Genomic DNA, 15,362 nt, shown 5'->3' with positions numbered 1-15,362 from the left:
TCCTTCACAGCCAGAAGGACTAGGTCAGCAGTCTAGGAGGAGTGACAGCTGTGCTGTCATGTGATTTTAGTGTCTGCAAGCTGTCTTGTCGGTAAGTATGATGGGGGTCGGGTGGGTGTTGGGGGGTAGGCCGCTGTTATCAGCCTGCTATTACCTCAGGCAATTGCTGACAGGGGAGCTCTAGGTAATCAGGCACCAACCTTTTTATTTTTGGTAGAATTGCCCCTTCGCTGTGCACAGTAAGCTCTGTCTCCAGTCACAAGTAGCTTCAACCCCTCCCCAAGAAGCTCTGCCCCCAGTGACACCCCCATACCTCCCTCCCACCGTCTTCCTTTCTTAATGCAAAAGTTGGGAGGGATGAACTACAATGCCAAACAGAGGTTGCACTAGGTTACCATTACCGCTGCAGGGCCAGGGAGAATGCTATAGGGCGCAGGGTAACCACTGGCAGGGAGGGGTTAGTTTGGGCTGGGGAAGGAGCCCGGCCAAAAAGTTTACTATGAGGCCCAGCGAGTTGCAGCTATGTCCCTGACACAAAACCACAAATATATCCCAAAAAATGTTTTTTTTTTTTTACAAACCTGAATTCCTAGTAGATATTGGAGAAAATGTATATTTTTGAGAAACAAATCCGGCACCTTCTTCTGTTTGAGGAGCTGAGGTTAAGGGCTGCCGATTTATTTTCTTCTGGTTGAAGATGGGTACTGGAAGATAGGCTGTTAAGCAAAACAGTGTCAGTTTGAAAAGGGACTAATGAAGAAAATGAAATATTATTTATAGGTCCATGCTAAGAAATCATCACATGATGTGTGTCAAAATGGACCCAAAAACAAGCTGCCATGTTAACCGCTTCCAGACCACGTCGGTTGAAATCTACGACCTGCAGTTGGCTGTGCGGCTCTGACAGAATGTAGATTTCACCTTCCCCACCGCGCACTCCTGCTGATCTTGACGTTCTGCACCCGTCCTGCTGTGCTGTCTATATGATGGCAGAGCTCTGTGAGCGGGTCAGGAGCCGCCTTCATTGGTTCCTGACCGCGTGATCACTGTGAGCCAATGACATTGGCTCACATTGATGGACAGGGTCAGGAGCCAATTAAAGCGGCTCCTGACCGGTGCACAGAGCTCTACCATCATAGCAACAGCAAAGAGAAGGGCTTGTGACGATGGGAAAGTGTCGTGACCGGCGAGAGCTACAGGTATGTGCAGCGATTTGTCAATAAGCTCTGTTTTGTTGTACCAGCAGTCTCTGATCCTTAAGGGGTCAGATACTGCTAGTATGCAAGGGGTTAAATGGAATCTGAAGTGAGGAAACTCATGTCAGGTTTCATGCATACTCAAGTAGAGGGAAAGCTCTGGATACCATAGACTCTTCTTGGTCCTGAAAATTCAAATACAGTGGTTTGCAAAAGTAAAAAAATAACTGCAAAGTGGGGTGTGCGTAATTATTCAGCCCCCTTTGGTCTGAGTGCAGTCAGTTGCCCATAGACATTGCCTGATGAGTGCTAATGACTAATTAGAGTGCACCTGTGTGTAATCTAATGTCAGTACAAATACAGCTGTTCTGTGACGGCCTCAGAGGTTGTCTAAGACAATATTGGGAGCAACACCACCATGAAGTCCAAAGAACACACCAGACAGGTCAGGGATAAAGTTATTAAGAAATATAAAACAGGCCTAGGCTACAAAAAGATTTCCAAAGCCTTGAACATCCCACGGAGCACTGTTCAAGCGATCATTCAGAAATGGAAGGAGTATGGCACAACTGTAAACCTACCAAGACAAGGCCATCCACCTAAACTCACAAGGAGAGCTCTGATCAGAAATGCAGTCAAGAGGCCCATGGTGACTCTGGACGAGCTGCAGAGATCTACAGCTCAGGTGGGGGAATCTGTCCATAGGAAACTATTACTCATGCACTGCACAAAGTTGGCCTTTATGGAAGAGTGGCAAGAAGAAAGCCATTGTTAACAGAAAACAATGTCCCGTTTGCAGTTTGCCACAAGCCATGTGGGGGACACAGCAAACGTGGAAGAAGGTGCTCTGATCAGATGAGACCAAAATTGAACTTTTTGGCCAAAATGCAAAACGCTATGTGTGGCGGAAAACTAACACTGCACATCACTCTGAACACACCATCCCCACTGTCAAATATGGTGGTGGCAGCATCATGCTCTGGGGGCACTTCTCTTCAGCAGGGACAGGGAAGCTGGTCAGAGTTGATGGGAAGATGGATGGAGCCAAATACAGGGCAATCTTGGAAGAAAACCTCTTGGAGTCTGCAAAACACAAGAGACTGGGGCAGAGGTTCACCTTCCAGCAGGACAAAGACCCTAAACATAAAGCCAGGGCAACAATGGAATGGATTAAAACAAAACATATCCATGTGTTAGAATGGCCCAGTCAAAGTCCAGATCTAAATCCTATCAAGAATCTGTGGCAAGATCTGAAAACTGCTGTTCACAAACGCTGTCCATCTAATCTGACTGAGCTGGAGCTGTTTTGCAAAGAAGAACGGGCAAGGATTTCAGTCTCTAGATGTGCAAAGCTGGTAGAGACATACCCTAAAAGACTGGCAGCTGTAATTGCAGCAAAAGGTGGTTCCACAAAGTATTGACTCAGGGGGCTGAATAATTACGCACACCCCACTTTGCAGTTATTTTTTTTTTTTTTAAATGTTTGGAATCCTGTATGATTTTCGTTCCACTTCTCACGTGTACACCACTTTGTTTTAGTCTTTCACGTGGAATTCCAATAAAATTGATTCATGTTTGTGGCAGTAATGTGACAAAATGTGGAAAACTTCAAGGGGGCCGAATACTTTTGCAAACCACTGTAGCTCTTTAGTACTCCTGGGAAAGCCTTCGGAACTACTCATGTCCAAAATAGTTGCAAAGATGAGCAAGTCTTGGCTCATGCATGGGCAGGGTGTATGCGCTTGTTTTTAGAGCTACTCAGGGACATTAGAAAGAGTGGTTGCACGTGTCCACAAAGACTCGTTTATTTCTGGACGTATCCACATGAGTCACACGAGTCACACAGCTGACATGTTTCGGACAGTCTAGTCCTTAAAGCGAATGTAACCCCATGTCAAACAAAAAAAAGACAGATACTCACCTAAGGAGAGGGAAGGCTCTGAGTCCTAATGAGCCTACCCTCTCCTCTCCCGGTGAATCCTCCGTGCAAATCCGCCGCGGGGACTTCGGAAGTCTTTGGGAGCACTTGGGCTCCCGAAGGCCGGCGGCTCCATACTGCGCACGCGCGAGTGCGTCAGAGATGCGGCCGAGTACGTCATAGAGGGCACTCGAGCATGCGCAGTATGCAGCGGCCCATCTTCGGGAACCCAAGTGCTCCCGAAGACTTCCCAAACCTCCCTTCTGCGGCGGAAGTGGCAGTATTTGACCGAAACGGTCAAATACTGCTACGGGGGATCCTGCGCGGGACTGGGCACCGGGAGAGGAAAGGCTCATTAGGACCGAGCCTTCCCTCTCCTTAGGTGAGTATCTGACTTTTTTTTTTATATCGGGTTCCCATTAGCTTTAAAGGGATGGTGAGAGTGATATGGAGGCTGCCATATTTATTTCCTTGTAAACAATGCTAGTTGCCTGGCAGTCCTGTTGATCTTCTGGAATAAGTAGAGTCTAAGTCAAAGCCCTTGAACAAGCATGTGGCTAATCCAGAAAAACCTGAGTCAGCTGAGTCAGAGTGCTGATCTGCTGCATGCTTGTTCAGGGTCTATGGCTAAAAATATTATGGCCCATACTCACGGGCTACAATTGTCGCCGCAACACGCGGCGCGCGCATGTTGTGGGACAGGTCGCCCGTGAGTATGCGCCGTTGCACGGGCGCGCACCCCGAACTGTCGCCCGTCGCTGATGTCGCCAGGCGATTGAACTGCTCAACTCCGCCGCAACTGTCGCTAGTCCGCGTGAGTACGCGGACTAGCGACAGCAACCTCCATTGAGGTATACGGAGCTTCCGCGGCGGGAGGAGGAACGTCGGCGCGCCGCTGGTCCCTCTTCCGCGTGTACGCGGAGGGACCTGCCGAGGAGCTGTCGCCGGCCTGTCGCCCACGTGTGCTGGTGACAGGCCCAAAAAGTTGCCCGTGAGTACGGGCCATTAGAGACACAGGATCAGGAGGACTGCCAGCAACTGGTATTGTTTGAAAGGAAATAAATATGGCAGCTTCAATATCCCTCTCACCTCAGGTTTCCCATAAGTGATCTAAAAAAAAGAAAGGCAGGGTAACTGCAGGGGGCCGGTAGAAGCCCCAGGTAAGTAAAACAGCCTTTTTTTTAGATCACTTAAGTATCCCTTTAATCGTAGCTGATTTTGCACGGCTGTCCAAGCACATAATAGGTCTGGGGCCCATCCAGACCTACGGATTGGACCGCTCTTTCTTAAAGGGAAGGTTCAGGGAGGGTGGGTAAAAAATAAAAATCAATTTCCACTTACCTGGGGCTTCCTCCAGCCCGTGGCAGGCAGGAGGTGCCCTCGCCGCCGCTCCGCAGGCTCCCGGTGGTCTCCGGTGGCCGACCCGACCTGGCCAGCTGCCAGGTCGGGCTCTTCTGCGCTCCAAGGCCCGGAACTTCTGCGTCCCACGCCGGCGCTCTGACGTCATCGGACGTCCTCCGGGCTCTACTGCGCATGCCAGGTCGGGTCGGCCACCGGGAGCCTGCGGAGCGGCGGCGAGGGCACCTCCTGCCTGCCACGGGCTGGAGGAAGCCCCGGGTAAGTGGAAATTGATTTTTATTTTTTACCCACCCTCCCTGAACCTTCACTTTAAGAGGAACTTTAACCCAGGATTGAACTTCACTCCAATCAGTAGCTGATACCCCCTTTCCCACCAGGAATCTTTACTGTCTCAAACAGATAATCAGGGACGTCTGTATGGCTGATATTGTGTTGAAACTGCTCCCACAGAGTGATGTCATGTCCATGGTCCTGACAGTTTGCTGTCTGTGAAATTTGCTGCATTGTGGTAAACAGCTGATTCAAACTGCCAAGCAACCAGTTTCTCCCCCTGAGCATACAGTGGTTTACAAAAGTATTCGGCGCCCGTGAAGTTTTCCACATTTTGTCACATTACTGCTACAAACATGAATTTTCTTGGAATTCCACGTGAATGACCAATACAAAGTGGTGTACACATGAGAACTGGAACGAAAATCATACATGATTCCAAACATTAAAAAAAAAAAACTGCAATGTAGGGTGTGCGTATTCAGCCCCTGAGTCAATACTTTGTAGAACCACCTTTTGCTGCAATTACAGCTGCCAGTCTTTTAGGGTATGTCTCTACCAGCTTTGCACATCTAGAGACTGAAATCCTTGCCCATTCTTTTTGAAAAACAGCTCCAGCTCAGTCAGATTAGATGGACAGCGTTTGTGAACAGCAGTTTTCAGATCTTGCCACAGATTCTTAATTGGATTTAGATCTGGACTTTGACTGGGCCATTCTAACATATGGATATGTTTTGTTTTAAACCATTCCATTGTTGCCCTGGCTTTATGTTTAGGGTCATTGTCCTGCTGGAAGGTGAACCTCCGCCCCAGTCTCAAGTCTTTTGCAGACTCCAAGAGGTTTTCTTCCAAGATTGCCCTGTATTTGGCTCCATCCATCTTCCCATCAACTCTGACCAGCTTCCCTGTCCCTGCTGAAGAGAAGCACCCCAAGAGCATGATGCTACCACCACACTTGACAGTGGGGATAGTGTGTTCAGAGTGATGTGCAGTGTTAGTTTTCCGCCACACATAGCGTTTTGCATTTTGGCCAAAAAGTTCCATTTTGGTCCCATCTGAACAGAGCACCTTCTTCCACATGGTTGCTGTGTCCCCGACATGGCTTGTGGCAAACTGCAAACGGGACTTCTTATGCTTTTCTGTTAACAATGGCTTTCTTCTTGCCACTCTTCCATAAAGACCAACTTTGTGCAGTGCACGGCTAATAGTTGTCCTATGGACAGTCTCTCCCACCCGAGCTGTAGATCTCTGCAGCTCGTCCAGAGTCACCATTGGCTTCTTGACTGCATTTCTGATCAGAGCTCTCCTTGTTCGGCCTGAGTTTAGGTGGACGGCCTTGTCTTGGTAGGTTTACAGTTGTGCCATACTCCTTCCATTTCTAAATGATCGCTTAACTAGTGCTCCGTGGGATGTCAAGGCTTTGGAAATCTTTTTGTAGCCTAAGCCTGCTTTAAATTTATCAATAACTTTTTTCCCTGACCTGTCTGGTGTGTTCTTTGGACTTCATGGTGTTGTTGCTCCCAATATTCTCTTAAGACAACCTCGGAGGCCTTCACAGAGCAGCTGTATTTGTACTGACATTAGATTACACACAGGTGCACTCTATTTAGTCATTAGCACTCATCAGGCAATGTCTATGGGCAACTGACTGACTGAATAATTACGCACACCCTACTTTGCAGTTATTTATTTGTAAAAAATGTTTGGAATCATGTATGATTTTCGTTCCACTTCTCATATGTACACCACTTTGTATTGGTCTATCACGTGGAAATCCAATAAAAAAAGATTCATGTTTGTGGCAGTAATATGACAAAATGTGGAAAAAAACAGATTAAGGGGCGCTATATGTGAAAAAATACCCAAGTAGCGGGATAGAGAGATACAGATTATTTCCTGCTGCTGCCTTATATTGTGGGGGTACCTCCTTCCCCCACTAAACAAAATGAATCAATCTAAAAACTAAATAAGGAGCGCAAGATATAGGTTAAAAGTTTCCTATTTTATTATCAGTAAAAAAGTATATATATATACCAATATATTCGCCGTTACATATGCTCCCACAGGTCTGCAAGCAAATAAACATATGCGTTACACACATATATAACATTCCACCATGCATTCATTGGGACTCATACACATCTATTACACACTCTCTGGTGACCCTTTTGGGGGGGAAAAAAGGTGCATATATAAGTATAAAAAATCTCCTTAAAAAACCTTAAAAAAGGATAAATGCATAGATTTGTAGTTGCACTTCCAAAACAAGAACCACAATACAACCAATTCCTTTTTTAAGGTTTTTTAAGGAGATTTTTTATACTTATATATGCACCTTTTTTTCCCCCAAAAGGGTCACCAGAGAGTGTGTAATAGATGTGTATGAGTCCCAATGAATGCATGGTGGAATGTTATATATGTGTGTAACGCATATGTTTATTTGCTTGCAGACCTGTGGGAGCATATGTAACGGCGAATATATTGGTATATATATATACTTTTTTACTGATCATAAAATAGGAAACTTTTAACCTATATCTTGCGCTCCTTATTTAGTTTTTAAAATGTGGAAAACTTCAAGGGGGCCAAATACTTTTGCAAACCACTGTAGAACTCTCAGTAAACATTCTGTACAGATCACCTGACAGGACCCAAGATGCCACTCCCCTGTGATAGATTTCAGAATGTAAATCAGGGAGAGGAAAGATTTTACAAAAGGCAAAAATGTATAAATGAATATTGCAAAAAAATAAAAAGGAATTTTATTCAAGTTAATTTATTTTTTTATTACCGTTCCTCTTTAAGAACGGACACCTTTTTGCAATTTAAGAACTTTTGTGGGCAATAATAACTGACACAACACAAGAACCTTGGTTCTATCATAAAAGAGTTCAACACTGAACTGATAAGGTGGCCACACACAATACAATAAAATGATCCGATTTTACGGCACTTCGATAAATATGATCGGATCTCCTGAAAAAATTGAATGCTTTTTTTTTATTAGACTGAAAAATCTGATCAGATTTCCCTTTTTTCAATTTTTATTGATCCGGAATGCTGGAAATATTTCAATTTTTCTAAAGATTGTATGGTGTGTGTTAGATTGTCAATTTATTAAAGGGGAACTTCAGCCTAAACAAACATACTGTCATCAAGTTACATTAGTTATGTTAATTAGAATAGATAGGTAATATAATCTCTTACCCACACTGTTTTAAAATAACAAGCAAATGTTTGTGATTCATGGGGGCTGCCATCTTTGTCATGGGGGCAGCCATCTTTTTGGTTGAAAGGAGGTGACAAGGAGCAGGAGACACAGTTCCAACTGTCCTGTGTCCTGATGTCCCCTCCCAGCTGCACACGCTAGGCTTCAAATGTCAAATTCAAAATGTAAAAAAAAAAAAATTTTGCACCAAAACAGCAGAACGAGAACAACAAAATCAGAAATCCCATCATGCTTTGCACAGCAACAGGGGAAAAAAGCCCGGGCAGTTTTCTTCTGTGCAGCTAAAAATGAGGCTTGTATAAGAGAAACAAAGTTTTGATGCTGTGAAACTTAAAGAAACACAAAGCCTTTTCAGTGCTGCTGAGTCGATTTTTAGTCCGGAGGTTCACTTTAATATACACACCGTAGCAATTTTCTCAGTTTCCAATAATTTTTTTTATTGGGGAAAAATTGAACATGTGTGTGTGGTAATTATTGCAATTCTTGAATTGAACAGATATTTAAAAAATGGTATGGTGTGTGGCCACCTTTAGTGACAACTATGATGTGGGAGGGGGATAATGATAGGCACCAGGTTGGGCAGAAGAATAAACACCACATTGGGGGAAGGGATAAGGTTAGGCACAGAGAAGGCATAAGAACAGGCACCAGTTGGGTGAATGGATAAGGTTATGTACTGGGAGGGGATAAGAATAGTCACAAAGTGGAGGAGAGGGTTAAAGATAGGCACTGAGAGGGGATAAAAATAGGCACCAGGTTGGGGGGATAAAGTTAGGCACCCAGGGGCGGTAAGAATAGACACCAGATGGGTAAGGGATAGTTATGCACCGGGAGGCGATAAGAATAGGCACCAGGTTGGGGGGATAAAGTTAGGCACTGGTTGGCGGTAAGAATAGACACCAGATGGGTAAGGGATAGTTATGCACCGGGAGGCGATAATAATAGGCACCAGAATGGATAGTTAGGCACCGGGAGGTGATAAGAATAGGCACCAGGTTAAGGGAATGGATAGTTAGGCACCGGGAGGCGATAAGAATAGGCACCAGGTTAAGGGAATGGATAGTTAGGCACCGAAAGGAGATAAGAATATGCACCAGATTAGGGGAAAACATATGGTTAGGCATTGGGAGGGGATAAGAATAAGCACCTGGTTGGAGAAAGTAATAGGGATAGGCACCAGGAAGAGGATAATAGGCAAAAGTTGGGGGAAGGGATAAGGGTAGGAATCGGGATGGAATAATAATAGGCACAAGGTGGGGAAAGGAATAAGGTTAGGCACCTGGAGGAAATAATAGGCACAAAGGGGGGGGGGGGGGGGGAGGGATACGTTTCCGGGAGAGAAAAATAGGCAGAAGGTGGGCGAAGGGGATACGTTTAGGCACAAGGAGGGGATAACAAAAGGCGTAAGGTAGGGGAAGGAAAAGGTTAGGCACTGGGAGGGGTCAAGAATAAGCACCAGACGGGTGGAAGGGATAAGGTTAGACATCAGGAGGGAATAATAATAAGCACAAGGTAGGGGAAAGGATAAGGTTAGGCACCTGGATATAATATAATAGGCACAAAGTGGTGGTAGGGATAAGGTTAAGCATCAGGCGGAAATAATAAGAGGCACAAAGTCTGGGAAGGGATAAGGATATGCACCAGGAAGCTGACAAAAATAGGCAAAAGGTGAGGGAACGCATAAGGATAGGTACCAAGAAGAGGGGATACGAATAGGCTAAAGGTGAGGGAAGGGATAAGGATGGGTACCAAGAAGAGGGGATACGAATAGGCTAAAGGTGGGGGAAGGGATAAGGATGGGTACCAAGAAGAGGGGATACGAATAGGCTAAAGGTGAGGGAAGAGATAAGGATGGGTACCAAGAAGAGGGGATACGAATAGGCTAAAGGTGAGGGAAGGGATAAGGATGGGTACCAAGAAGAGGGGATACGAATAGGCTAAAGGTGAGGGAAGGGATAAGGATGGGTACCAAGAAGAGGGGATACGAATAGGCTAAAGGTGAGGGAAGGGATAAGAATGGGTACCAAGAAGAGGGGATAGGAATAGGCAAAAGGTGGAAGAAGGTAATGGTTAAGCACCAGGGGCAGAGGAAAGTACGTCCAGGAACCAGGTGGGGGCAGGGAGGAAGATAGACCTGAGGTGGAAGGCAGAGAAAAGTTTAAACACAACACAGAGAAGGGGATACGGTTCAGCACAACTTAGTTTATGGAATAAGGAGGTCAGGTGGAGACAAAGAGAAGGGATGAGGATAGGTAATAGGTGAGGTGACACAGTACAGTAGGGAACTTCTGAAGTATTTGATGTGCCTCAGCAGCCACAGCCCTGACACACTATGATAGGGTCAGATGGATGTACATGACAGCAGCTCCACCACACTGCAGGCTATGCTCCTCCCACTGACGCCTCAGGACAGCTCGTTAGGACATTACACGATGACAGGCGCAGCGCTTGAGCAGTCACACAGCAGCATTTCACTAAGGAGGCGTGTGCTGGTCACCTGGGTAGGTTCTCTTCATTGCTTCGCCGCCCTCCCGAGGTCACGTGACCCTCGGAATCTCTCACACACGCCTCGTCTTCGCCCGGCCTGTAGCCGCACAGCACTTCCGGTGACTGAGACGCGGAAAGGGATCCCCGCCCAGCGCGCGCGCCTTATTACACACACAGCCGCTTCCGCTGGGGATTGAATAGGGGTGATCTCGCTGCGACTGCCAGTGGGGGCGTGGCTGCTGCCGCTGTGTGGTGACTGAGAGATAACGCGCGCGCGCTGGGCGGGAAACATGAGGGGCGTGGCTGCTGGAGGCACTTTACAGTACAGATGGGAAGTTCGGATCTTTTCAATGATCCGGATGATTCGAATCGGATCATTGAAAAGATCCGGATCTTTGATCCGAATCTCGGATCATTTTACTACCGAAGCATTCGGGGTGAGATGACTAGCAGGACAGGTCTTTCCCTGCTGTGGACAGGAGAAGGGGAGGGGGGTGGACACACAGAGAGAAGGGGAGAAGATGGACAGAGGGCAGGGAGTGGACAGAGATGGGAGTAGGGACGAGCAGAGAGCAGAAATGTTTGTGCACACAATACCCACATGCTGCAATCATATGCTTTACATGTATTTATTTCACCTATATGCTCATCTGTGTACTTTCCATGCAAACGTCACACAGTGAAGGAAAGCATTCCCAGAAGATAAGTGCAGCTGTTTAGTGCCGAGTGGAGGAGGATCATTTTGCCCTGCAATCACAGTGCCTGCAAAGTTACTGAGCTGTGCTGAGCCAAAAGCTTCCAATGTGATCACTGTGCAGCACTACGGAACAGCCAGCCTATAATGGGCAGCACATTGCAGCCAGTATGTGTGCTCTACACATATCTGGCAGTGGCACCGATGTCCCCTCTCTCTTATCTACCTGCTGTCCCTGCAAGGCTGCCTCCCATCCAACAGAGCGATCCATCTCAGCTCTGCTTCCAGGACCCCGCTGCCCGCTGAGAGGGGGCGTGTCGCTCCTGGCCCCGCCCCTTTTGCGATCCGAATCGTTCATTTTGATGATTCGGATGATCGACTCATTAAATAGATTCGGATCAAAGATCCGAATCGTTCATGATCCGGACAACACTACTTTACAGTAGTGACATGACAGGAGGTGGTACAGCATTCATGTAATGTATTGTAGACTGCTGGTGATCAAATCCTGCTAAAATCTATGTGAAAAGTTGTTTGAAGACTAGCAGAAAATAAGCCACAGTCAGATTTTTTTTTTTTTTAATGTATATTCATTGCAAGAGTTCATAAACCTGCAGGAGAAGTTAGACTACAGGGGAGGGCTATTTCGGGTGCATATTAGTTCGGCGCGGTGAGAGACGAATGAGGGCTACTATGCCCCCGCCGAGTGGTCGCAACTCGGAGAGAGATGTAATTTGGGATCAGGCAGCCGCCAGAGCCCTGAATTACCGATACGCGGGGCGCGCATCATAGCATTGCTGCTATGGGGCGCCCAGTATCGGTGCTCGGCTCTCGGAGCCGCCAGCCGAAATCAGCTGATTCAGGCTATTTCTGGTCATTTATGTGCCCCGCGGAAGCACCTGTTGCCTCCTTGGTAAAGAAAACTGTAGCCTATGTAAAGTTAACGGGAACCTAAGGTGAAATGATAAAAAAGTGACTTGATTCCATCTGCACAATTTTAGCCAGGCTTTTGAAAATACAGTGCAATAAACAGTGATCATGGGGCCCCATAGCAAAACTTTCCTGGGGCCCTCAGATGTATGTAGGCACTCTTAAGTGATGCCACCTCTCTACACTGTGAATGTAAGTTATTTGGGCAATTTAGGACCCATTTCCGAAAGGGAGCCGAAGGGAATGCAATGTGGCTATGCATCACTTCCGCTCCCATTCGCGTCACTTCCCTATCCCCCAAACGGAGGAGATGGGGGCGGGTGTGGGTGGAATGCGAGCGTGTGAGAAACTGCAGCATGCTGCAGATTCTCAGATCGCACCGCTACGGAAAACAAGCACGCAATGGAAACTGTTCCATTGCCATGCTTTGGTTTCAGTTCGGCCGTGGTGCAATGCGGCTATGTAGCCGCATAGTGGAAATAAGCCCTTACATACCTCCCAACTTTTGGAGATGAGAAAGAGGGACACTTAAAGAGAAACTCCGACCAAGAATTGAACTTTATCCCAATCAGTAGCTGATACCCCCTTTAACCACTTGCCGACCGTCCACTGTAGATTGGCGGCGGCAAAGTGGCAGTCCCAGGACCACGTAACGCACATTGGTGTCGGGTCCTGGGACTCTTCCGGGCCGGGGATAGCACGCATTGATGCGCGCGCATCCGTCGGCATTAGGCTCCGCCCACCCGTGACGACATCCCGCCGGCCATACGGAAGTGCCGGCGGGATGTTAACCCTCGATCTGCCGCATACAATGCGTATAATACGCTTTGTATTGTATACAAAGCGTATTATACAGGCTGCCTCCAGCCCTGGTGGTCCCAGTGTCCGAGGGACCACCAGGGCAGGCTGCAGCCACCCTAGTTTGCACCCAAGCACACTGATCTCCCCCCCCCCTTCCCTCTGATCGCCCACAGCACCCCTCAGACCCCCCCCCCTGCCCACCTCCCAGACCATTGTTTGCACCCAATCACTCCCCTAATCACTAATTAATCAATCCCTGTCACTATCTGTCAACGCTATTTTTTTAATTAGGTCCCTAACTGCACCCTGGGGGCTCCTGATCACCCCCCCCCCCCTCTGATTCACCACAGATGGCATTTGGCATTTTAGGGGCCCTAAACCGTGAGGCGTAGTCTTGAAACCGAATGTCTCAAAATGACCTGTGAAATCCTAAAGGTACTCATTGGACTTTGGGCCCCTTAGCGCAGTTAGGGTGCAAAAAAGTGCCACACATGTGGTATCGCTGTACTCAGGAGAAGTAGTATAATGTGTTTTGGGGTGTATTTTTACACATACCCATGCTGGGTGGGAGAAATCTCTCTGTAAATGGACAATTGTGTGTAAAAAAAAAATCAAACAATTGTCATTTACAGTGATATTTATCCCACCCAGCATGGGTATGTGTAAAAATACACCCCAAAACACATTATACTACTTCTCCTGAGTACGGCAATACCACATGTGTGGCACTTTTTTGCAGTCTAGGTGCGCTAATGGGCCCTAAGTCCAATGAGCACCTTTAGGCTTTACAGGGGTGCTTACAATTTAGCACCCCCCAAAATGCCAGGACAGTAAACACATCCCACAAATGACCCCATTTTGGAAAGTAGACTCTTCAAGGTATTCAAAGAGGGGCATGGTGAGTCCGTGGCAGATTTCATTTTTTTTGTCACAAGTTAGCAGAAATGGAAACTTTTTTTTTTTTGTCTCAGGCTAGATTCACAGTGGGACGTTGCGTTTTGATGCCACGTTAAAGTCGCACCGCAAGCTTACAACGCAACGCGCCCAAAAAGTGGCAACGCAGCGTTACCGTCGCATACAGCAGATACAGTAAAAAATACAGGCAATGAAAAGTATGCATCCAAGTCATTACTGAGCATGTGCAAACAGTCCAACGCAGCTAATAACGTGTATAACGCACTGCATGCAGTACTTTTACTTAACGTGCAGCGTTAGTCACTAACGTAACGTGTGCACTGTAAACGGGGCATTGATTTTTCATTGCAGTGAGTTATTCTGCGTTAAATGCTGTTTTAACGCGCGACTTTAACGTCCCACTGTGAACTTAGCCTCAAAGTGTCATTTTCCGCTAACTTGTGACAAAAAATAAAATCTTCTATGAACTCACTATGCCTCTCAGTGAATACTGGGGGATGTATTCTTTCCAAAATGGGGTCATTTGGGGGGTATTTATACTATCCTGGAATTTTAGCACCTCATGAAACATGACAGGTGCTCAGAAAAGTCAGAGATGCTTCAAAATGGGAAAAATTCACTTTTTGCACCATAGTTTGTAAACGCTATAACTTTTACCCAAACCAATAAATATACACTGAATGTTTTTTTTTTTTTAATCAAAGACATGTAGCAGAATAACTTTCGCGCTCAAATGTATAGTAAATTTTACTTTATTTGAAAAATGTCAGCGCAGAAAGTTAGTCATTTTTTTGACAAAATTCATGTCATTTTTGATGAATATAATAAAAACTAAAAATCGCAGCAGCAATCAAATAGCACCAAAAGAAAGCTGTATTAGTGACAAGAAAAGGAGGTAAAATTCATTTAGGTGGTAGGTTGTATGAGCGAGCAATAAACCGTTAAAGCTGCAGTGGTCTGAATGGAAAAAAAGGCTCTGGTCCTTAAGGGATTTTATGACTGCAGTCCTTAAGTGGTTAAAGAGGAACTTAAGTCAGCCAAAAAAAATGAGATTTACTCACCGGGGGCTTCCCTCAGCCCCCTGCAGCTGATCGGTGCCCTCACCGTGTCTCGGAGATCCTCCCGTCCTCGCCGGCGACCACTTCCGGTTTCGCTGATCAAAAGTTTTGCGCTAGCAAAGTCTGGTGCACTTTGCATAAAGTTTAATGGCGCTGCTTTGCGTGCGGGACTTTGCAAGCGATCTAAACTTATCTAAACTTATCACGCCTAAACTTATCACACCTAAACTTATCACGCCTAAACCGGCTTTTCACCAGCGTGGTGCAATGGTTATCATGCCTAAAGTCTCTAACTGGGTTAGCACCGCTTTGTGAATCGAGCCCGTGGTCTAGATCTCTGGGAGCGTCAGTATTTAGATACATTTTGTATCCAAAACTGAGAAGGATTTTACAGCTGACAGGAACAGCTGTGTGAAGAATCAAATTGCTCCTAGTACTTGTCCTAATGTGTGCTACAACATACAGCATTTAAAAATAAATGTATACATCGATAGTATTCCTTTAA

The 15,362-nt window shown here is 46.4% G+C and overlaps 1 protein-coding gene across 3 annotated transcripts in view; it reads right to left on the bottom strand.

The window, feature by feature from the left end:
- SPATA22 (spermatogenesis associated 22) overlaps positions 1-11,482 on the bottom strand; it is a 44,648-nt gene extending 33,166 nt beyond the window's left edge. For 2 of the 3 annotated variants that reach the window (XM_068270763.1, XM_068270765.1), the window contains exons 1-2: positions 11,380-11,482; positions 582-716 (exon numbers count right to left, since the gene is read on the bottom strand). In XM_068270763.1, the coding sequence (XP_068126864.1) occupies positions 582-716; positions 11,380-11,407 (163 nt within the window). In that variant the 5' untranslated portion in view covers positions 11,408-11,482. Of the gene's footprint in view, positions 1-581; positions 717-10,469; positions 10,695-11,379 lie in introns of those variants that run through there. The other variant, XM_068270764.1, reaches the window with a different exon arrangement.
- Between the last annotated feature and the right edge of the window lie 3,880 nt (positions 11,483-15,362).

The sequence above is a fragment of the Hyperolius riggenbachi genome, chromosome 2, assembly GCF_040937935.1.
Source record: "Hyperolius riggenbachi isolate aHypRig1 chromosome 2, aHypRig1.pri, whole genome shotgun sequence".
Taxonomy (NCBI): domain Eukaryota; kingdom Metazoa; phylum Chordata; class Amphibia; order Anura; family Hyperoliidae; genus Hyperolius; species Hyperolius riggenbachi.
The sequence above is the reverse complement of the archived record's forward strand: the minus strand, read 5'-3'. Positions and strand labels throughout refer to the sequence as shown.